We start from the raw sequence: 23,903 nt of genomic DNA, 5'->3' as shown, positions 1-23,903 counted from the left end.
GAGTGAACAGGACTCTGCCTGCTGGGTATCACCACAATGGTGGCCACACAGCCAGTTTCTCATTCCCTCAGCAACCATGGCAGAAGCCACCAGTGACAAACTCGATCTACCACTCTGCTGCCCTTAGGCAGACAGCCAAAGCTTGTTTTCTACGCTGCCTGTATCCGGTTATGAGACCTGCTGACTCTAACTGCCCAGACAGCTCCCAGAAGCTGTGGATTTGCCTTTATTAGAATGGACTTTTAAAAGTTAAGATAAAGCTTAAACAAGACTGAAGAAAACAATGTGTAAGCCAGATCCTAATTATACTTGGAATACCACCCCTTAATTGGCTGTCGAGGCTTTCCAAACCAAATTCTTCTTCAAATGTCCTTTCAATTGTTGGTAGAAATTCAGCTCAAGGATCAAACAAATCTGAGCTGCTTTTCAAAATACATTTTTAGAAAAGAGCAGATGTGGGTATGCAGAAAAAGAAACATGCTTGCAGCAGTAAGTTTGATTCTCTTGTGCAGCAAGCTTTCAAGTGTTGGACAGAAAGCACAAAGCGAGACTATGCAGTGGCCTCTGCCAGCATCTTCTTGTGACTTGCTTTTAAAACCTGTAGGTAGCCATCCACAGCGAGCATAATTGTGTCAAACTTTGTCACTGCTAGTTCTGGTCATTTGCACTAAGCATGGCTCTCAGAATCCTCCTGCAATATTGCTCCTGATACCGATATGTGCGTTACATTTCAAGTCCATTACAGTGAAGTCTTCACAGAAGCCTCAAGTCCTCTCCTGTCCCCACCTGTCAGACAAAGCAACAAAGCACGGAAACTTCCCCAAACAGCCTCACTCTCAGTTTGAAATCCAGCTGCAGTGTGGAGAATTGATTTTTTTTTTTTTTTCCCTCTGATCTGAAGAACTCCATTTCTAAATTCTAGACCAGACTGTTCTTCGCTGCCTTTCAGGCAAATTCAATATGAACAAAAAACTCAAATGGCACTGACGAAGCAAGGGCGTAAGGGACAAAGCACAAACTAGTACAAAAGCCTTGAATGTTCTATTTAAAGTGAATTTATTAAAACATTGTTAATATAAAATGTGACCAAGTACATTTTTTTTGTAAGAATGTTTAATAAAAACATATGAAAGAAAGAAGGAGCATCAACTCTTGTCAAAGCACAGGAAAGAGCTACCAGGGTAAGTATAAAGTTCTGCAGCATGTTCTACCAGCTGGTCCCAATGTGTATCAAGGTAGTGTTAGCCAATGGAGGAGACAGACGGCCCAGGTTTTGCTTTAAGAAGTTTCAATGCAGTTAGCAGAGATATGAAATAACACCCCTCAACAGTATGAGAGTTTGCTTTAAGATCTGCCCATTTGTAAGTAAGATTAGAATACACATCTTAACATTGGATTTGAAACTTTTCAGCAGCTAAATGCATAGAAAATTGGAGTCAATGAAAGGAGTAACACCTAGGGTTAGTGTTTGTCAGCTTTGAACAGGAGGTGTAAGTCAGCACTAATTACACACCTAAATGTTTTTTTGCTGAAGTTGTTCTAAGCTATATTAATGCTTGTAAGATTACTTGTAAGAAATCCTAAAAACAGACAGCTAAGAAAAAGCAAGCTGTAAAGCCTAGGCCAACAGAAACAATTCTAGTATTTTGTGAACTGCTGAATGCAGAGACAATATCTGTGAATTAGGGAACGTGTGCATCTCAGGAGGGATATTTAGAAGCCTCTGAATTCTATACATAAGGCTATGCAATGGCTTATACTCTGTGGCAATCTGCCCCTTTAGCTAAGAAACCTTTTAAGAAAACTCTAGAAAAGCTGGAGGTTTGGGGCTCTGTTTTTCAGAGGGCAGCTTACAGCATTTTCCTTGATCAGCAAGTAAGTTTTAATGCTCTATCAGCACACAATGCTTGTTCGGAGCAGGCAGTACAGCCATTAGAGGCAAGGACTCCTCCAGTACATTTCAAACGCTTCCTGTAACAGACTTGGAGTAGGCAGAAGAAAACCCTGCAGCAGCCAGTTCTGTGCATGTCACTGCCTCTGGCATTTAACCAAATGCTAATCCATGAGAAGCCCAGCACCGTCAAGGTCTAGGAGATGGCGACCTTCTTACAGATTTGGCAGGGACCTACAAGAGCCATCAGAGTCCCATGCTTTGCCTTCTACCCCAAACAAACGCTACGGGACGACTGCTGAGGTAAAGGGAAGGTCAGACCTTTGGCATTGGAGCAGACCACCCACTGGTTGTGCGTTGGGGGAATTAAGGCTTCAAGGTGAGGTAAACACAGTGAGAGTCAGTGTGTAAATCATGCTGCATTTCGGAGACAACAGACTCAAATGACAGCTAACCTTGTTCTCTACATTTAAAACACCAAAGATCATTCGAACGCAGAACTGCTGAGGGCCACCTTGAGATGCTACTTTGCATCTTGGGAATAAATGTAACCCAGATGTTGAATGCTGAAGAGAGAAAATACCCACCAGGAGGAAAAAGCACCAAAGTTTGTAAGTCTCTGAGACTGTAAGTTGCTTATAAATACAAAGAAGCCTCATACTGCTAGGACCTCCCATAAACATAGTGGTTTCCTGACACAAAGGTAATTCACACTGCAGCAATTACCAGTGCTGTGCTTCCAGCACCACTGTTAAGAAGAGTTATGCTCTAACAAGGAGGCAGTGAATCGTTAGGCTTGTATTCCCTGAAGACTGTTTCTCCCATTCATAAGGTGTTGTCCTATTTCCCTTCCCCAATTCAAGTCTTTAATCCAAAGATCAGAAACATCAATTCTTTCCTCAGGACATTTCTCTAACACTCTTCTGGTTATTTTAGCAGATTTATAGGGTAGAAGAAGTGCTTCTTTGGATCCATCATTTTGGCAATACCTCTGCCCTCTTCAAAAGAAAAGTATTTTCAAATAAGTAATACAAAAGTTACTTCCAGACTACATGAGATACAGAAATCAACGCACTCTGTATGCTTATTTTTCATACTGCTTTTGCTAGTTATCTGAAGTACAGAATCATTTGGTTTATTTTTTGGAACCACTGCATGTGCTATGCTATTACTTACAGGCCATGCTAGCAAGGTTTCAATTGAAAATAACAACCTGCTCCCTTAGGTTCCACTTCTCAGATGCACAGACACTCATTTGTTTTCCTTTAACATCTGTTTGGTAACTTCTCCCATCCTCTCAAAACAGTAGCTACTAAAAATTTAACAGATTTTAAAAATAAATCAAAATGAAACCACACATCTAACACTGTTTAAAAACCAAAAATGCATCTGGTATTACAAAAGTTTATACAAAGGCAACATTTAAGAATTTGAAAGTTACTTCTAGAAAAAGACACAAATACTAGTAAATTAACACATGAAGAGAAAGATGTCTCACTCCTTCCCCAAAATTGGTTCGGACTATTTTGATGCACCTTTTACCAGTTGTCTAGAAAATCAAAGCCAGTCTTCAAGATAACATTGCTTGTACTAGTCTGCAAGAGGAAAAAAGAAAAGATGTGACTATTAATTATGGAATTACAAGCCCAGTACTTGACTGCTTATCTACAAAAGAAACTTTAAACTGTTGTCTGCCAGTATTTCAAGTCCTTCATCTTGCTTAGGATGCCTAAGAATCTACACTAAATAATACCAGACACGAAGACAAACAAGAACAAAAATGCAACTCCAAGGAAGCAAATAATCCTACCGATCTGCAGGCAAAAGGTAATTTTGTGCCCATGGAAAAAAACTCATAAAGATCAACTTTCAGAGTAGGGTGAGCACTGCAGAGAATGAAAAAAACCAAAAGCCAACAACACAGGCATTACTCATCCAAATGGATTGCCTGTTGCAGTGACAGCCAGTTGTTTTTAGAAAAGTATGTGCTTTAGACTCTGTTGACAAGCCATTTTACTTGGCTATCAAGAACATGCTGCTCCTGCATTACTGCACTGTCAGCTGTGACATATGCAGTGATTTCAGTGTTCAGGAAGACTGTTGAGGAGACACGTGAGTCTCTAGAGTCTCTATTCCTACAGTGTGACTTTTCTTCATTTCCTCTTTCTGCAGTCTCTTCCCTGTTCTGGGGAAAGAATCCAGAAAGAGGGAGCGAAGAAAATTCTTTCATGCAACCCTGTCTTCTCACTTTCTGATATGGCAGGTTTGCTTCTGCATGGATAGAAAAACCAAGCTTTTCAAACCACTCCAGTGAGCCAGAAAACATTCCAAGGAATTAATACTGAACAAACCATTATGATGTAGGAAATCATGACACCGTTTTTATCTAAAATTAAAGAACTACTGCAGTCACAATTTGTAGTAGAACAGCTCAAGAAGAATGTTTTCACTTTGGGAAAAAAAACCCACTAAAACCTAAAGTAAATGTGGCACTCCAAGCACCGATGTGGCTTAAGTAAAGTTCTCTCAAATACTGCCACTCTCTTCACTTTCAAGCATTTACCTCAGCCTGCATCTTTCTGACCTTACATCATCTTGTTTGGAATTTAAACAATCACCAGTGTGAAAACCAGTGGTAAGAGAAAGCTTTGTGACATGCTTAAGGTGTACAGTAATACATTAGGCTTGAGTGCAGTGCTGCATTTCAAACAGAACTGCATGGCTTTGTTTCAAGAACAGTTCTTCACAGCTTTTAGGCTTTGTGTCTCTTTCTTCTCTTTCCCTCACCACGTCATATCCTGTTGTTCCTTTCCTTTTCTTTTCTCACAGATCAGCATCTGCTTTTTAAATAGATCCATCGGGTTATTGAGCTGCCTAGGGTTCTTTTTTGTTGTTATTTGTTTTTCTTTAAGAAAAAAAAAAAAAGCCACATTCAGAAGGCTATTCTGGGAGCTCATTCCATTTCCATTTTGGACTTTAAGAGAAAATACATTTAAAGCTGTCCAGCTGCCTGGGACAAAACACTGCGACACGGCTGCTGGGCTTTGAACAGCTGAGAAACAAGCTCACCATTCACTGTTATGCTCTGTATACCAAGAAAGAATCCTAGATTTTAATTTTCCTACTATTCAAGTTAAGCTTTTTATAAGAAGCATTCAGCTGTTTCAAGAAAAAAAAAAGTTTTTTAATTTCATATAGTAAGCTCCCTACCCTAAATGTAGGTAGCTTGCTCTCAAGTCAGCCAATGGATGCCATGTCAGTGTTTTAGTTGTTATATTGAAATGACGCCCTTATCCTATGAACTTTACTACATTAAAAAATACTATATTGAAACAAACAGCAGCAGTTGACACACTGGTTAAATAGACTTCCCTAAATTTGCAGGATAAAAAGACAACAAGCTTATCTACGTTTTAATACTTCATTTCTAATCTTTCAGAATGACTTTGTCATATTTTAATATGTTATATGGTTTTTACACTCAAGGAAAATGGATACAGAAGTCTTTACCTGTCCAGGCTTTTGTGGATCTGTAAGTATAGTACCATCAGTATCTTCCTTGTTTGTCCTAGAAGATGCCAGGTCCTGTGGTGGGTCATGAAGAAAGAAATCATCTAGAGAACTAGAAGGGAGTTGAGTGGGTCGAGGTTTCTCCCATTCAAGAGATACAGAAGGTAGATTGGGGGTAACAGACTTCTCAGGTTTAGTTACGCTGGACTTGTCAGCTTTTGCCACCTCCTTTGGAGCAGACTCTTGTCTGTAAAAAGAGGGAAGGGGTTTCTCTCCTTTCTCCATGGACTTGATCTGGCTGGGGGTCAAGGACTGGAACTCAGACTTGTCTCCTTCAAACTTGGAGCGTTCTGCATTTATCTTCCAGAAAGAGGACTCCTCATCCTTTCTGGGTGCTATTAACCCATCAGAGCCAGGGGTCTTAGCCTGAGAAGATTTAGGGACTTGGACACCAGGTGCTGCTTTAAGTGGTTGCCTCTGTTCATTTTGTGACTGGGCACCACTCTGTTCTTGTATGGACAGAGATGCAATGCTGAACTCCATCTGACTCTGTTCGGGAATAAAGGAAAGAAAAAAAAAGTATTTCAGAGCCCTTCACAAAGACACGGTAATGAAATTCTCAGCTTGATGCATATAGATAATATTTTTACCAATATCTAGGCAATTCTCATGCAGCAGATATCACAGAAAAGCCATTCATTTTTTCCATAAATGTCTAAAATTATTAACAAAAGTCTGCAATGCAGGCACATGTAAAAGTCCCAGACCTGCTGAAAAGGAGTCAGAAGGAAAACAGATTGATTATATGAATGTGGTTGAAAATATGATTTGAGTTACCATCCAAGTCCCATCCAAGATAGCTTATACAATCATAGAATCACCAAGGTTGGAGAAGACCTCTGAGATCATTCAGTCCAACCGTCCACCTATCACCAATATTTCCCACTAGACCACATCCCTCAGAACAGCACTAAAACATTAGAATAGATGTGGATGCTTTCTGAAAGCTATACGTGTTTTACACAAGAAGATTAAGCAAATGAAAGCACAACATGCTGAAAAGGCAGTCTTCCAGTATAGTCTTCGATACAGTTGGCAATATGTTTTAATTCCATCTACTTCCAAGACAGAGTACTAGATGTAATGAGTATGTGTAAATCAGTAGTTTTGCAATTCTAATGCCACTCTGGAGTAAGAAACAACTCCAGCAGGGCCTGTTCAACACTCACCCCAGAGCTGTGTTTTGGTTTTACTTGCAATTAGGATAGCTGCACTCATTTGTGAGAAATCACACTGAGTCAATGAAGACCGTAGCTAAGGCGTGAAACAGATCCTGCAAAAGCCACCCAAGGGTGAACAGTGCAACGAAACGTTCATTTTGCTTACCACCACTTCAGCACTCTTGGCTGCCAGCTTTATAGTCTTTAGGCCAGTAAAAGTTAAGCCTTAGTTCCTTCTAAGGAACATTCAGGTGTTACTGTATATGGAACATGATGGAAAAAAAACCAAACAAAAACCAGTGCATTTTCAGCTACTGCTACACTCTTGTTACAGACTTGACTAGTTTGCAAAAAGCGTACAGGACATTTCAAACAGTAGATTTTGCCATAAGCTGTTGATACATCTGAAGTCCATTACTAATTTGCTAAGTTTTTCCAATTCTACCTCATTTTGGGACCTTCCTGAACCAAACTGCAACAGCATCTGTAGAATTAATGTTAAAAAAAGTCCAAATTGCATGCTGTTTTTAATAGCAGTCTTTGATGTCAAGTTCTGTGCTATTGTACACGTTCAGTTCAAAGGGACTCCAGATTTAGGATTTGCACACCTCATATTTCACATTCAGTATTTCTCATCAAAATGCAAATGTTAACACAGCCTCTGATTATTTAAAATCCAGATTTGTTTTGGCTTACGTGACCAATTTGTTTTGGACTGGCCAGCAGCTGGCTACACATAATTGATTCATGAATCAACATCTGTACTTTCTAAGGAATTATATAATATTAGGTATCTTTCTGAAATTATAGGCAGGGAAGCATTAGATTGCGTGTTTCCATTAAGAATATGCTGTGTCACCAGATAATGAAGGATATTAAACACACTGCTTTATTTTTATTTTAAACCCAATTTTCCACTTGATGAATTTTGAGTAAACACAACGGTGTTGAGGATTATTCAGTGACTGCTGTTCTCTGTATTAATTTATAGGATTTGTTCCCCTAAGCTCACTTGACAATACTATTGAATAGAGATTTACCATCCTGAAATTAAGATGCTTTAAGACTTCAAAAATGACAAAATCCCACCTTAAAAAATCCTCAAGCCACAATATAAAGTGAACACGCATTTCCCTAATATCCAAAGGGAAAAAGATAATCTGGCTTTGTTTTTATTGCACATTGGAAAACTTAATTCCTGCATGAGAAGGTACTTGAACCAGGGCTATTTCCTATCCTTCTGCAGTATCCTTTCTTCTCAGCCTGCTCCAGAGCTTACACTAGAGATGACACTGGTAAAAGGCCATTGCAGGAGCACTTTCAGTAAAATGATCCTTTCCTACCTCAGTTCAAGCGAGAAAGAGGGTCAGTGCCCAGAGCAGAGAGAGGCCATCCCAGCCCTGTTTCCTCTAGATAGATGCTGGAAACAAAATCTGGCCAAAACATTGACAGAAGAGAAGCTGGAGAAAATTAGAAAGAAGAAAGAAGATGACTTCACGTTTCCGTAGCACCAAGACACACAAAATAATGCCAGGTTTCCTTAAAAATTCTTATGTTGTGGACCAAAAGCCACTTCCTGTGGTCACATTTCATTTTCTTTCAGAAAGGCCCAAATGTCAACCTAGAGCTCTGGTTTGGAAGGAGCAGGCTCCTGCTGGTGCTGGGAAGAGCGTGACCTACAGAACTTCAGACACTTTTAACCTTTCCAACCCAGAGAGGACACAGTCTTTGTCCTTTTACAATGGAGAACATGGGGCAGGGAAAGGAGTTGCACACATTTTTGTATTTTCATAGGGCTGTGAATGAAGCAGTCCTGACGCCCAAATGATCCTGGGGAATAACGTACCAAAACAAGACTACAATTTGAGTAGCTGAAGTGTTGAGATTAAAATCTAACAAAAACTAGAATCTTGATTTGAGAAGGAAAAACACCAGCTCCTCAGTTTGGATGCAACTCTTTAAAGTTTGCTCTCAATTCTTGGACATTTTCACCTTTTAAGTGGTAAAGAAAGTTTCTGAATATTGATTAAATCAGCTCACTCTATAGATGCCCTGTCTAATTTAAGCTTAATCTAGTTTATCTAGCTTTGAAATACAGAAGAGCTAAGCTCACCTTTCTTGGTCAGTCTCTAAAACTCCATTCAGTGCACTGCTGAGGGTGACCACACCTTTCAACTTTACAAGGAAAACCCACCCAATGTTTAGGTTTGCATATGTGCATCAAGATATACTCTGGAGATGAAGCAGATCATAACGTGATGCTTCACATGGAAAAATCTGATTGAAAACACTTCTTCAAGAGTTCCTCTCTGTCTTTACAACAAGAAGAGACCACACCAATACATTCTGAAAGCACGGAGCTTGGGCATTCTCTAAGAACAGCCCCAAATGGTCAGAAGTACAATTCTGCTTCCCAGGAATTTCTGTGGACAAGTTGCAGGCCTATTTTTCTTGAAGCACTTCTTGCTTCTATTTGACTTTAAAGGTTATTTAAGGTGTCTGAAGCTCTGAAAAATGTTGCTGAGGAAAGAAAGTGATTAATATGTGATATCTTCACATATTTTGATCTTCTATCAAAAGTCACAAAAGTGGAATATAACGCTAAAAAAAACAAAAAATCACAAACCAGAGCAGCAGATAAATTCATATGGAGACAGAGAAGGGCCATGTGAGAAGCCCTCAATGTAGAAAGCTAAAATGCAATTTCTATGTTATCAAATTCCTTTGCGAGGGTTAGAGCAAGGGATGCCCACATCTCGGATCACTTTTCTGCCCAACAGATAAAAGAGAAAAAATAGGCAAAACTGAAGTTTTTAGGAAGCTATGTCTCCCTCTTTTTTTAAAAAGGCCATATTAGGATATTTATCACTTTGATCCATTCAATTTATTTAGACCTTACAGGCAGAGATAACCTACCAAATCATACTCCTATCTGTAGGTGCTCATGGGAAACAATGTATTCTATAAGACAGGCAGCACACACTTTAAGGGCCTAAGGATTAATGGAATCGGGTTTGAAGTCGTAAATCTATCTTAAAAACAAATGACCACAAAAACTCAGGAACTATTTTTTTTAAGCATCTTATTCACTCATCAGGAATGTGTAGTATTTTACTCAACAGACATGCAAACACAGCCAAAACAAATTGTTTTGCTTGGCAGCCTGAAAAATCTAAATTGTTGAGACAAAGACTGCAGAAACACTGTCAAAAGCAACTTGTTTAAAGCAAAGCTTGATATATATGCAGAGATAAGAAAGCCAAGTTGAGAAGGATTTAGAAAATGACTTTGGTTTGCTGAACGGACAGAATCAGAATAAACATGGGCACAAACTTGTTGCCATTTTTTCCTTTGTTTCCTGTGGGCGTTTTCAGGATCTTTTCAGGACCCTTTCAGAAAGAGATCCTTAGGTCAGCAGAGACCAATCACAATGGTAAAAATAGAGCATACAAAAACAGTCTGTGTAATTTTAGCGCATACCAAAAGATAACATGAAAGAGGCACAGCGTGTAGCTTCAGAGGAAATTTCATTATCTACTATTTGGTGATATGAACGGTAGTCTGGCTCTGGCCACAAGTTTGTCTCCTCTACTGCTGAGTCTGAGCAAACTCACTGTATCAGTGTTTGGCATGTGCCTGGTTTTACGCTCAAAAGCAGCTGTCCAAAGATTGATGCAGGTAACTGAATCCTTAGCCAACAACACCAGGCCATCAGATTAAAACAAATCTTGAACACAGCTCCTATTATCACAGGAGAACTAATATTCAGCAGTAGTCTTACGGCACTGATTTTTAAATCTCTGTAATCTAGACCGAAAAGGGGAAGAAAAAAGCCAAAATCTCAGACATCCCTCTTCTTTCCTTCCAATAAAGTATTGCCACTTATGCCAAATCAATAATTATAAGATGAAAAAACGGTTCTAATATCAGGCTATAATGGAAGGAGGGGAAAACAAATCCTTTCCTGATACTTTTTTTTTTTCCTTTTAAAGAAAAAAAAAAAAAACCCAACACATAGGAGTTGCACAAATCAGGATATTGAAGACTGTCTTTTAGTTTTAGCCCTTCAATACAGGAAACAGTTTGCATATTATGTTTGGTTTTTTGTTTTTTTTTTTATAAGTAGCGTAAAAAGTAGCACAGAGGAGAGCTGAAGGAGGAATAAGTGAACCCCTACAGAAAGGACTCTCTAAAGCTGCCTTCACAGCTATTCTAGCTGTAGCAAGACCAACAGGTTTTTTTGATGTGCGAGTGTTTGTTTTAAATATCTGGAATTAAAGTTATTTTAGTTAGCAGTATGATTTAGAAATAGGTTCCAATTTGTCCCCGTGCTGCTCTGTGCATTCAATGAGTTAACCAAGGTGGCAGGCAAATTATATATTCTGCTCACTATTACATTCATTAGAAACAAAACAAAATTTTATTTCCAAAACCAGGCATGATTCCTGTTTTCCATTTATATCTTGAAATCCGTGCTGTTTCACTCAATTTTTACATCAAACAGACCAAGAAACCTCAAAGGCTAAACTCAGCCAAAATGTCAGCTTTCAACACACTTAAACCTTTAGCCATAAATAGAATGCCCTAAATTCACAAACCTGGCTTTGGCCCCACTTAAAAAAAGAGTAACCCACATTTCCTGTGTTATTCATAAGGGCTCCACCCATGAACCAAATCACTCCATCCAAGTCAGCCTCTCATTCTAAAATGTCAGTTTATTTGCAGTGCCATGAGAACGTGTTCCTTCTCCAGTAATTATCCTTCTGAGAAGTGCTATGGTTTTCCACTAAAAACATTAGATCATTCAAATGATGCCTAACTGCTAGCTCAAACATTTACATCGTCTTCCTGCTTTGTTTGCAGCTTCAATGGCGGAAACATTCATGGGAATATTTGACACGTTATGAGCAACTTAACCCTTATCTCATACTTGTGTTTAAAATGAGAACACAGAAAATTTACTTCTGACAGAAGGGAAGTTATCAAATCCTTCTACTACATTCTGTTCAAAATGAAAGCAATTTATTACAGTATTTTAATGGTAAGTGTAACAGCCATGAAATCAGGGGATTCATTCCATCAGCTACTGTAAGAAAAATGTGTCCGTGCCTAATCAGCTGGAAGCAATATTGTCACCACTGCAACACTTCCAACTTGCAGAAAACACAACCTTGCCATTTCTCTGCTGTTCCCTCCACCTCCTCAGTTGTCCAAAAATGGTGTCCTACAAACAACTACTGATTTTGCTATTTCGTACTTTTTCTTACAGTGTTAAAATAGAAGAAAAAGCCTATTGGCTTTACTGATTTAAATCTCTACTTCCTCCTTCTCTGCAGAGGTCGGCTGTCACATTTTTCTTCTACAGGTATGCCAAAACATTGACAGAAGAGAAGCTGGAGAACAAAAATTTGTATGTATTCATACAAAGCTACAGAAGAATGAAGGTACTCTGTTGTAACAGCACTGATATGTAAAAAAAAAAAACCAAAAACAACACCAAAACAACACAAAAGGAAACAAAAAACTCTTCATGAACAGGAGGTAAGGAAAAAAAAAGGTACAGAAAGAATAGCCCCCCGTGAGGGAGAGCTAATGAAACGGAAAGAGCCTGATAGCCTAAAATAAGAGTGGGAACAGATGTGGCACACAAGACACCAAACATGCTTTACAACATTGCAACCTTATTAAATGGCCCATTCAGGTTTCTTCACTGTTTCCCCAGGCTGGACTGATTGGGCAAGGGTATTTTCTATTCAGCCAGTTACTCATGGAGAAATTGCATTCCAACATTTTCTTGTTGAAGTACTGGTTAGGGAAGAGATCAAAGAGTAAGCATGAAGCAAGACATCGGCCTTTAGAACTAGACGACTCAGCAGCTGAAGGGCTGGGCTGGAAGGCTGACACAAAATGATGAGGCACTGGGAAGAAAACAAAAGGAAGAACCCACACAAAGCAACCAACCCGCATGCCATGAAGTGGGACAAAATGGATTCCCTAGAGTTTTGCTCGAGGAAAAATGTCATTCAGCTTTTCATCCTGCAGCTGAAGCACAGCTAGGAAGGAGGGGGAATCAGAAGCACAGTTTGATTAGCTGAGACAAATTCCTAATGCAACTTCCCCTGTTTCACTTTTCTTCAGCAGTCACAGGAGTGTTTCCATATCATCCTGCAATTCTCCACACGTTACAGAATAGCATGAACCTGGACCACTGAAGACCTTTATTCTGAGACACCAGAGGGACAGCACAAAGTGTCTTAAGCAGCAAAGGAAAAGCCATTGCTTGGGTTAAAAAAAAATACTTGATTAGCCATGCAAAAGCACTTAAAAGACAACTGCCCATTAAAGAGGAAAGCCATCTGACTGCAGATCATCACGGATCACTGGTCAGCATATTATAGGCAGCACCATCTCCAGGAAGTTAAAATATTCAGAAGTTATAAAATTTTATTGAGACAGAGCTTCAAAATATGATGACAGCTGACATGGTCCTAAGACTGAGTTTTTGGGTTTGTATCAAAAAATAATGGGAGAGACAACATAAATGTCCCCAATATACAATTTATTTCACCTTACGGTCAATGAGTATCAGCTCCATCCAAGTGCACTCACACTACAAGCCTTTCTAGTATTATCCTAAAAGTCAGTGGCTTCTTTTTCCAAGGGCCCTGAAAGACAGGAGGGCATGACTGAGCTAGCTGGATCCTGCTGCCAAAAATCCTCCTGAACACCATAGCTTATAACAGAGTTTTAAGGTAAGAGAAGATCCACAACGCTTTCTGCTAAACTGCAGCACTGTATGCTGCAGGGATCCAGGAGCCACATCAAGTTATAGGTTAATCTACATCTGCTGAGCACAGATGGGCTGCTAGTTAGAGGCAGTGACCTTGAGCAAGGAAGGCTGACAACAACTATAGGGTTAGGTCAGCTGGATTAATTTAGTATCCACTGGCATTTCCAGATAATTACTCTGCATTAGGCTAAGATTATATCCATAAGCTCATGCATGATATCTACATAGTTCAAGGGCAAAAAAAAAAAAACCAACAAAAGTGGGTGAAAAGCAGCTTTCTCTGGCAGATAAATCCAGAAAACAAAAAGTCTGAAATATGATTAAATGAGCATGCTCGTCATACACCCACACTTGAAGTACGAGCGTTGGTTCACAAAGCACACTTGGTGTTTCTGTTGATGTAAACCAAAGTATACCAGTTCTGTTTCATTTGCAGTATGGTCACTGTACACAGCTCTCATAGAACAAAGGCAACACTGCCCATCAAGTGTCAAAATATAATAGAAAAGCAGAAGGAACAGCAGCATCAAATGACAAACCAACATTTTAAGTAAAAGTGACTCATATTTACCTTCGTTTCCCAGGAGAATGGAGCTGAGTGCTCATCTTGCCAAGTTATATCCTGAAATAAAATTCAAGAATGATTAAAAATCAGAAGGGCAACTTTACCTGCTTAGAGTATCATTCAGATAACATTAAGTTGCACTGCTGGAAGTATAACCACTATCAAAAAAGTAGCTAAAAAACAAGAGCTCTACTTCCACATATAACTGATTACATATTAAGACTGACTGAAAGCAAGTTCTTTGAGGGAAGGATTACCAAATAGTATTCCTATTTAACCTATAAGGTATATAAAGATTTAACTTGGCCTAAACTTTTTGAAATTGCTCTGCAAATTGCTTTAAAATCTCCAGTTTTCTACTACACACACTGCTTGGTAGCTGGTAGCAACACACAAGAATATAACCAGAGGAGCTGGGGCCTTAGGGAAATAAAGTTCCATTTCTTCCGCCCCACAGGCTGAAGAGCATGTGTGCAACCAGGCAGCAAAAAGGCTGCATATCCATCAGCACAAGCCACAGCTGGATCCAGCCCCAACAAGACTCAGCACTATGCACTCTGAGGATGATCAGCCTGAAATAAGTATTTGGTGCTGTTTATGCAAGACTAAAATCCCAATCTGAATCCAAGCAGTACCATTCTGGGAATGCGGTGTGTAGTAGGCGCTGCAACAGCGTTGCGAGGTTTCACAACTATCAGAGGCTCTGGTCATATGTCATGCAGAAAGAATGGTTCACAATATATCAACTGCTGTGCACGGTCGTGTTCTGAGTGAACTCGCTCAGTTTTCAACTAGTTTTATATAGTTTCAAATAGTTTTCAACTATTACTACATTTCACCTTCATGACTAGCGAAAGGCCAGTATCAATAATGGAAAAAAAAAAAAGAAAATAATCCCAATGAGAAATTTAGGTAATCTCTTCATGCACAGCGTGGCCTCCAGAATACAATCCACACTGAGAAAGAAGGGGTGACAAATAAATAAATCAATTCTGTTGTTCATGTCTCTTCACAACCTGCAATAAAATCACTGCACTTCTAGTTCTTATTTTTACCTTGGATGCTCTTATTTTTACATTTTACCAACTCATGCTGGTAATGAGTTGCACCCTCTATACCAAGTATAATGTTGCTTTGCCACCACAGTAAGTCAGAGGAAGAACAGGAGTAGGAATGACTGGTGGATGGATGCATGGATGGATGGGTAAAGGCCCGGAGAAACTATGCATTAAGAAAGAGATGACCTGAAGTGCTTGCATCAGACTTTTGCTTCTAAAGTAATAACAGAACTGAAATATGATTTAAGCTAACTACTGCATAGGAATCCTCTGTCTTACATGACTGCCCTTTTTTTCATATTTTTGATCTTTGTCTTTATGGAAATGCATTTCTCAAAGACATCTGACAGCATTCTCTTGCTCTGCCATCTCTAATTTCACTCTAGCGAAATTCTACTGACCAATAGCTATGAAAATTACAATTAGAAATGTCTATCCAACTCCTTAACATGAAAACATGTCAGTCTCCAACTGGTTCTCACCTGTGAAATGTACAGTTTCTAAAAGTAAAGTGTTTGAGATATATGAAAGTTATCCCACATTCTCTATGGGGATATAAAAGCAAGATTCACCTGACTAATTCTTTACTGGCTAAGACCTAAGTATCTAAGGTGAGGATGGATGAAAATAATTTTGGATGGATGAAAATACTTTTGAAAATTAAACAACCTAAAGGTTTCCTTTACCTGAAAGGAAAAGCCTGGGCTCTACTGGAACACATATTCTGGCCAAAGGTAGCTTAGCACAGGAAGTTATTGTTAAGAACACAAATGTAATACTAGAACCTCTTGTTCTGGGAAATGGATACTTCTATTTATTAACATTTAAGGGAAACAGAGTAAAAGTCTGTTATTACTATCTGTTTTGACTTCTATCAGTATTTGAACTGTGAGGCGCTGCTGACCACACTGGAATGCCATACGAGGCATGAGATGGGATGCCTTGAAGCTGGTGAGCTGTCAGATTATTTCAAAAGCATTTTCAGACTGCACCTTTTCACTTGAAAATGACAGAGTTGGAACCCCATTTCTGAAGGAAGCACGACAGGTATCACAGCTCAGGAGGCAACAGAGGTTGGAAAGCGCCCTCTGTGAGCCCAGCCACTGCATTAAGTCACATAGTGTAGGCAGGACTAGAGTTCTGTCTGCACAGGGTCTGCACAAACTAGTACTGGATGTCAGCCATAGCACTAAAAGACAGAAGCGAAGTCCAGCAAACTCCCACGTGGTGTCAGAGAGCCTTAAAGCTCCAGGCATGTAAGCAGAGTTGTCAGTGGATTTTACCTCAGGAGTTTAAGGGAAGCTCTTGCTGATTTAAGTGACTTCTTGTCAGAAGGCTCCTGCTAACTTATTTGCTACAGCAGCTGAGACAGTCCCACATAGCTCACAAGGATTACTTGCTGGAGAACCGGGCATAAAAAACTTAATACAAGATCCCAACCATAAGACAGGTTACAGGTCAGCCATCTGTACAGGTGATTTAAATAAACTATTAACTATCTGACATTTCCAGTGGAAAACAGCAAAAGAAAAACTTGCACTGGTAGCACACAGGGCACAGAAAGTTAAGCTATTCCTTGTAAAGGACTATCATACATTAACAGAACATGCAAAACAGCTATGAACCACTTTTGAAGTTGGCAGCAAGCCATAATCACATTCGTTCTGGATCCAAGAAAGTTCGTAACTCTCCTGTATCTGGGACTAGTATAGACAACGTCAGGAGGAAACACACCCTTCAGCCCAGCAAAGATACTGCTGCTGCTAGTAAGGCCTGCTGATAAAAGGCTGCCTGAGGAATGACAGGAAAATAGCACAGGGAAGACGGAGTGAAGCTCTGAGGTTGCCATACACCAAGGCAAATCATTCCCTACAGAATGGAGAGCATCAGGTTTCCATTTCATAGAATTTGTTGTTTTCAACTGCCATTGAACTTGCTGGCATACAATGTCAATCTCCAGCTTAGAGAGACAAAAAGCTCCCAAAACAAGTTAACAGCATTTTGATATTGGTTGTTAAAAAGTTCTTATTAGAGAAACGATCTAAGACTTCATTGGGTAATTGCAGAAGATGGAAGTAGTACACATTTGCTTGAATCATAGAATCTTTGGAGTTGAAAAGGACCTTTAAAGGCCATCTATTACAGAATCACAGAATCACAGAATCACCCGGGTTGGAAGGGACCCCAAGGATCATGTAGTTCCAACCCCCCTGCCTAGCAGGGCCACCAAACATACACATTCAGATCAGGTTGCCCAGGACCCCGTCCAACCTGGCCTTAAACACGTCCAAGGACAGGGCATCCACAACCTCCCTGGGCAGCCCGTTCCAGGGCCTAACCACTCTCCTAGTAAAGAACTTCCCCCTAACATCTAACCTAAATCTTCCCTCCTTCAACTTAAAACCATTTCCCCTAGTCCTGCTGTTGTCAGCCCTTTTGAAGAGTTTACTCCCCTCCTGGGTGTAGGTTCCCTTCAGGTATTGATAGGCTGCAATTAGGTCACCCCGCAGCCTTCTCTTCTCCAGGCTGAACAAGCCCAATCTTTTCCAACAATTGAGGAATTCAGACAATCTATTCCAACACCCCTGCAATGAACAGGGACATGCACAACTAGATCGTATTGCCCAGGGCCTGATCCAGCCTTGGAAAGTCTCCAGGGATAAGAGATCCACCACATCTCTGGGCAACCTGTTCCAGTGCCTCATCACCCTCACTGTAAAATACTTTTTCCTTATATTCAACTAATTCTACCATCTTTAAGCTTGAAGCTATTTCCTCTTGTTCTATCACAACAGATCCTGCTACAGAGTTTGTCGTCTTCTTTCCTGGAGGAGTTCCCTGAAAGAAAAGGAGGAGATTTTTCATCTTTTTTCTTTTTCTCCTCAGGCTGCTCATCCCCACACACTTCAGAGCCAGTAAATCTGAAGAACCACATTCAAGAGCTCTTCCACTGGATCTAGCAATCTAACGTATGATTCAAAGACAGAGAGTTTCAAGGAATTGACGTCTGCAGTTAGTTGGAGAGTACCTGAAGGTAGGATAAAACAGACAGTTACCAAGTTCTGTCCATTGTCACAGAAGGGAATTTTGTGGTTCTCAGAGAACATGAAGAGGACCAAGGGAGCAGCAGGAGAATAACACAGTTCAACTGTTTTCTGCCTGATGTGCTTGACTCATGTTTGTCACCAACAAAACCTGAGAAAAGAACTTTGTTTTCCCTAAAATATACAAGTTCTTGCACGTTTGAAGAAAACAGAAGGAAAACCATAAAAAATTTAAAGATTCACAAAAGTAAATGATGAGTGAAACTTAAAATAGAAAACAGCTTTGAGGCTATTTATTATCAACACAGATTAGAAGAGATCCATATCTAATAAGCTTTTGTTTTCACCACACAACAAAGCTTTCTTCCAGAAAGAAGTCAAATAAACTTTTGTTCAACAACCTATTTGTAAGAAAGTGAGTCTCATAAAACATATTACATATGTTTAAAAAAAAAAAAAAAAAAAAGAGGTGTTGGAGAGAGCGACTCAAAAATCCAGTCACACACTTCACTTCAAGAACCAGCTAGAGAATATATTAATCATAGAATCATACAATCCTTAGATTCTATTACAAAGAATCACAAACTATGCCTGCTACACGTAGGCAGCTTGTTGCCAAACAGCACCAGAATTTCAAAAAGGAAGCCACTGGGAGAAAGGTACCAGCCTATCTGACAGAAGCATTGCTCAGAGCAGCTGACAGTGACTGTGCCATCGCAAAACTACCAACAAATGGGTTTCTGTGCTGGCAAATGCATTTCAGAAGCACTGTCAGAACAGGACTTGCTGGTTATTGTGGTTTAGCTGCGCTCCAAACCACACTGCTTTTCTTATTTTTTAAAAGCACAAATCTATAACAGGCCTGACATTAGAGCTATTGATATACTAAATATTTGCTGCTTCAAAGCATTTTTAAGTAGGAGACAAAAGAGTCAATTCTTTGGCTTGGCAACAAAGTTCTTAATGCAAAGCAAAATAAATACTGTACCCACCCTCAGGTAGCTTCCCTATCAAAAGATGATGGATGAAGGTAAAAAATCCCCTTACGTGTCTTTCCTCCACATAAACTGTTTAATATTTTCTAAATCACATTGTACTTCATTCAATGAAAATTCTCATTATTGTGATTGCCTGTCAAATACTCGATATCTCAAAAAAAACCCCAATTCTCTCAGCCTTTTTTCACAGGAGAGGTTCTCCAGCTCTCTGAGCATTTTCAGGGCCTCTGGACTTCTCCAAAAGCTCTACATCTTTCCTATGCTGGGTGCCCCAAGCCTGGACACAGTATTCCAGCTGGGGGCACACAAGGGCAGAGCAGAGTATTCCTGCTGGCCCCCTTTCTTGTAATGCAGCCCAGGATACTGTTGACCTTCCAGGCTGCAAGAGCACACTGCTGACTTATGTTTGGCTTTTTGTCCACTAGGACCGAGTCTTTCTCTGCAGGACTGCTCTGTGAGTTCTTCTCCCTGTCTGTACTCCTACCTGGAGCATTGTTAAGAAACACAAAACTCTTCTTGAAGGTTGCAGAGTCCAAAAGCCCTTGGCTAATGGCACTCAGCTGACTCGAGACATTTGCCAGGAGTCACACGTGGTGCTGCAACACTCTGGCACTATGATATGACCAGATCGTGGCTGCAGCATGCTGTGGTCCTATTACTGCACATCTATTTCCTGTCACAGCCTTCCCATGCAGGTAACATTCTGAAAAATGTTTTGAGAAGTGCTTATGCTTTGAGAGCTTCCCAGTCCTGCACAAAAAGTTCAGCAAATCAGTTTGGCATTAGAAGACACACGGGAAAAAAGTGGGAGGAGAAAGAAAGAACCACCTGTCCAGAGATGAAAGACTACTAAATATAAGCTCTGTACCAGCTTATCAAAACAGCCACACACACTGAAGTGAAAAGGAAGTGGTGAGGGCTCTGGATGGGTGAACCAGTATGTTCAGCATTCATCCTTATTCTGCCTTCTCCCCAGTCCTCTACAGAACATGAAAAGTCACGAACTTTCTGTGCTTAAGTAAGCACAGGTAGATGGCTACATATTTCAGTGTCAGCTAACATGGAAGCTGTGCTATGCTTCTCTAGCTGCAAATGTGATGCTTAAGTAGCAGGTATCAACAAGAACACTGTCAGGACAGCACGCTCACGCTGTAAGGGCTGCAATATCAATTAGAGATTTGGGGGTATGTGAGCTTATGTAGGCTGTTCTCAGCATCCATGCCAGGACCAATCTAATAATGCCAGGTGATTGCGCTAAGTGGAGCAGCTACATCTTACACAGGCAGCAGCGGTACAGCTCAATAAGCTGCCGGTTCTGAAGGTAGCACGGTAGCAAAGCTCTGTAGGTAAAGCATTTGCAAGCCTGGAAAGTTGAACCGAAATGGCAAGAGTGGCTGCAGTGGCTCTGTAATGGCAGGACAAGGAGGGAGAGATTAGTGAGCCAGGGCAGATGTCCAAGAATCCGGCTGAATGCCAGAGAGGGAGCAGAGGGAGAGGAAGCTATCAGATCAGGTGCCAGGAAAAGCTCCAAGGCTCAACAGTGCAGTTAGAAGAATTAAAATGGAAATGCAGAGTGCCAAAACAAGTGGAACCTCTTTTCTTCAAAAAGCATTTTACATTACTTCAGCTTGAAAGTCAAGGAGGAAGTCAGCTGAGGCATATGCTTCCAAAATTAAAATTTGTATTTTGATGGACCATGCTTTTGTTGGTTAGTGGCTGCACAACAGCTAAGAACAACATTGTTTATATTACAGCTGCATTCTGGAGGAGAAGGAAAAAGACAATGGCGTGCAGAAGTTTCAGATGGATGCTCTAGCTGTAATTCGGATGAACAGAAAATATTGTTTCCATATGGTGCAGCACAACCACCTACGACATGCCTTCATCCCTTCTGGATCCACGTAATTCAAAGCAGAAAGCCCAGCAGAGCTGTCTGCGACCAGGAACGCTGAACACACTGTTTCCACAGTCATTCACCTAAATCCTTTCAAAAATAACTTCAAGTTTAGGTTTCAAGGACTGCTCATACAATAAGATTTCTGTCTGTGTCTTTAACACTCCTTTTTACCAGTAGTGACTGCCTATTACCAGAAAACACACAGAACTCCTGGTATCACTGACTACATAAAACCTTTCTGCCACAGGAAGCAAAGCAGCAGCCTTCTGCCACAAAGCCAAGCAGGTACAAATCCCACTGCAGGGATTCTGCCAAGCCAGCTTCAAGAAGCACTGCTCAATTTAAGCTAGATTGATGGCTAGAAGCACAGAAGCAGATTGTTTTGTTCTGGTGGTAGTCACGTAAGTTAATTAACAACAGGTCGCTTTAAGAAATTAAATTAAGAGAATGAAAGATATTGGCTCTGAAATCATGCTTAAAAAAAAAACAGCAACAAAAAACCACCACTCAAAACAAGCACACTAAGCAAAATGAAACAAAGGAAATCTCACACATGGAAAGAGGGAGTCAGGAGCACTGTCAGATCTCCTCACTCACAGGAGCTCTGGCAATGGGATGATTCCACGCAGGCACCCTCGCACTTATGTTCTCCTGGAACGACTGCCGCCCTTCTCCACTAGACAAGGGACCCTCAGAAGCTCTAACATCTATATATTTTTTGTTATCTACTCCTTCCACGCCCTTGTTATTCTTGGCAGGTAACATGGGAAAGACAGCGCTTATTTATTTATTTACTTTAAGGCGTCAAAAATACCAACAGCTAGAATGTCTTCAATGTTTTATTTTTAGCAGAGCCTGAAATTAGGAGCAGAAAGGAAGAGGTTTCACTCGGGGTAAACATTCCGTGCCGCCGCCTTCAGCTCGGGAGAACTTCTGGGAGAGCTGACAGCGGCCTCTCACTGAGCCTCTGCTTTAGGAAACCCACACCGGGATCCCTCCTGCTTCTCCCAGGCACGCCTCAGTACGCTGCCTTTCCTGTTTCTACGGTTTCACCGAAGGCAGTGCAACATCCCGCCCTCTCGCAGACGCTCTCCATCCATCACCGGGGCAACCCCCGGTCGTCAGGAACCACAAGGTTCCTCCGCGCAACCGAGACACGCTACCGAGCCCCGTTTGCCGACCAGCAGGACCCACCGCCCGCTCGCCCCCGCCGCTCGCCCTCCCCTCCCGCAGGCCCCGGCCATGGCGGACCCCCTCAGGGAACCGACGTGCCGCGCCCACTCAGCGCGGTCGGACGCCGCGCGCGGGGTGCGGCTCCGCTCGGTACCTCGTCGCCGAAGCGCACCACCTTCTGGCCCGTGTTGAGGCGCAGGCTGGGGTAGGAGGCGGGCGCCGCGGGCGGGCGGGCGGTGCCGCGGTGCGCGGCGTAGCGGGCCTGGACGTGCGGTTCCACCAGGCACTTGTCGATGATCTCGTCCTGCTGGCGGGGCGGCAGCCGCTCCCACTCGGGCCCGTAGCGCTCGCGGATCCGCTCCTTCTCCGCCATGATCTTGCGCGCCATGGGGCTGAGCGAGGAGAAGTAGCTGAACCGCTTGCGCTCCCGCTCATCCAGCGGCCGGTTGCCGTTCATCACCGCCGTGCGGGAGGCGGCGATCGCCGCCGCCATCGAGGCCATGGCCGCCCCGCCGGCGCCGGCCCCGCGCGCACCGAACCGGCCGCGCTGTACGGCGGAGCGGGATCCGCCTCCTCCTCCTCCTCCCGTCCCTTCCCCGCTCCGCTGCTGCAGACGCCGCCTCTCCTCGCTCTCTATAAGCGCGGCCGCCGCCCCCTCCCCGCCTCCCGCACGCCCAGCGCCCGCGGCAGCCCCTCCCGGCGCCCGGCGCCCTCCTCGCTGCCCCTCGTGGCCGCTCCCTGCCGGGCTCCTCCGGGCCGGCCGAGGGGCGACCTGCGGGCGCTCCTTCCCTGCGCTCGGAGCTGCACTCTTCCCCTCACAGCTGTACTGGTTACCCCGGGCAGCTCCTCGTGGAGGAAAGGAAGGAAGCCAGGAATTGTCACTTGCCATCCCGCCGGCCTCTTCCTTAACATTAAGAGTGGTTTCTGACGACTACAGCTCCTGAGTTTGTAAGTCAGAACAAGAGTGCAGTGCAAAACCGGCATCTTGAAAACGTTCATTACCCAAATGCCGCGATCTCCTGAAAGCTGTTGCCAGCACTACGATGAACTTGCAGCATGAGCACGGTTCTCTGCAACCTTACTTCTTTCCTCTGAATCTGTTTTTCCTAGTACTGTAATTACAGACAGATCTTGCGTTGCATTTGCCTGCGGCTAAATTGGTTTTATCTTTCATCCTTACCAGTTGCACCAAGCCCTTTCATGATTTTCACACTATATTCTGAAATCTCACAAATATTAGGAGATCAATAGGTTTTAATTACTTAGTCTATTTTTTCCCTTTGCACTTTCTCTAGTATGAATAGATAAATGGCTAGGCCTACAGCCTACACTTAAGAGCTCAAATGAAATGGCTGGACCAGTTGCCTGATGACACAGAAGGGGATGGAAAAGGATAATTACATTTCTGCACATCTCTAGTTCTTAGGAGGTAATTACAGCTCTCCCAGTCACCACATACCAGTCCAGTTATATAATCCTGCTCTGTTTGTTAAACTTGTTTGAGAGCATTGTTTGACTCGAGCTCACTTTCTTAGTCACACATAGTGCCCAGAGAACCACCCCTTCAGAACACCTCTACGCACACATGCAGGTGCAGCAGGCGCCATACCCACACCAGACAGCTCTCCTACAACGCTGTCACTGTGTTGGGACCAAACACCACCACCAACGGAAAAGAAAACCTCACGTACTGTTGTGCTTCTGACATTTACTACTGAGAAACTGACCGTGGACATGTCATTTCTTTGGTTTTATTT

General features: G+C 41.9%; 1 protein-coding gene across 1 annotated transcript; it reads right to left on the bottom strand.

Annotated features, from left to right (window-relative positions):
* Positions 1–1,032: 1,032 nt before the first annotated feature.
* On the bottom strand, positions 1,033–22,726 carry C2H1orf198 (chromosome 2 C1orf198 homolog). Its single transcript, XM_048936245.1, has 4 exons — positions 22,301–22,726; positions 13,983–14,033; positions 5,402–5,950; positions 1,033–3,486 (listed from the first exon to the last, which is right to left on the bottom strand). Exons 1-4 carry the CDS (start codon positions 22,646–22,648, stop codon positions 3,430–3,432), a joined length of 1,005 nt encoding a protein of 334 aa, XP_048792202.1. The 5' UTR covers positions 22,649–22,726; the 3' UTR covers positions 1,033–3,429.
* Between the last annotated feature and the right edge of the window lie 1,177 nt (positions 22,727–23,903).

The sequence above is a fragment of the Lagopus muta genome, chromosome 2, assembly GCF_023343835.1.
Source record: "Lagopus muta isolate bLagMut1 chromosome 2, bLagMut1 primary, whole genome shotgun sequence".
Classification (NCBI taxonomy): domain Eukaryota; kingdom Metazoa; phylum Chordata; class Aves; order Galliformes; family Phasianidae; genus Lagopus; species Lagopus muta.
The sequence above is the reverse complement of the archived record's forward strand: the minus strand, read 5'-3'. Positions and strand labels throughout refer to the sequence as shown.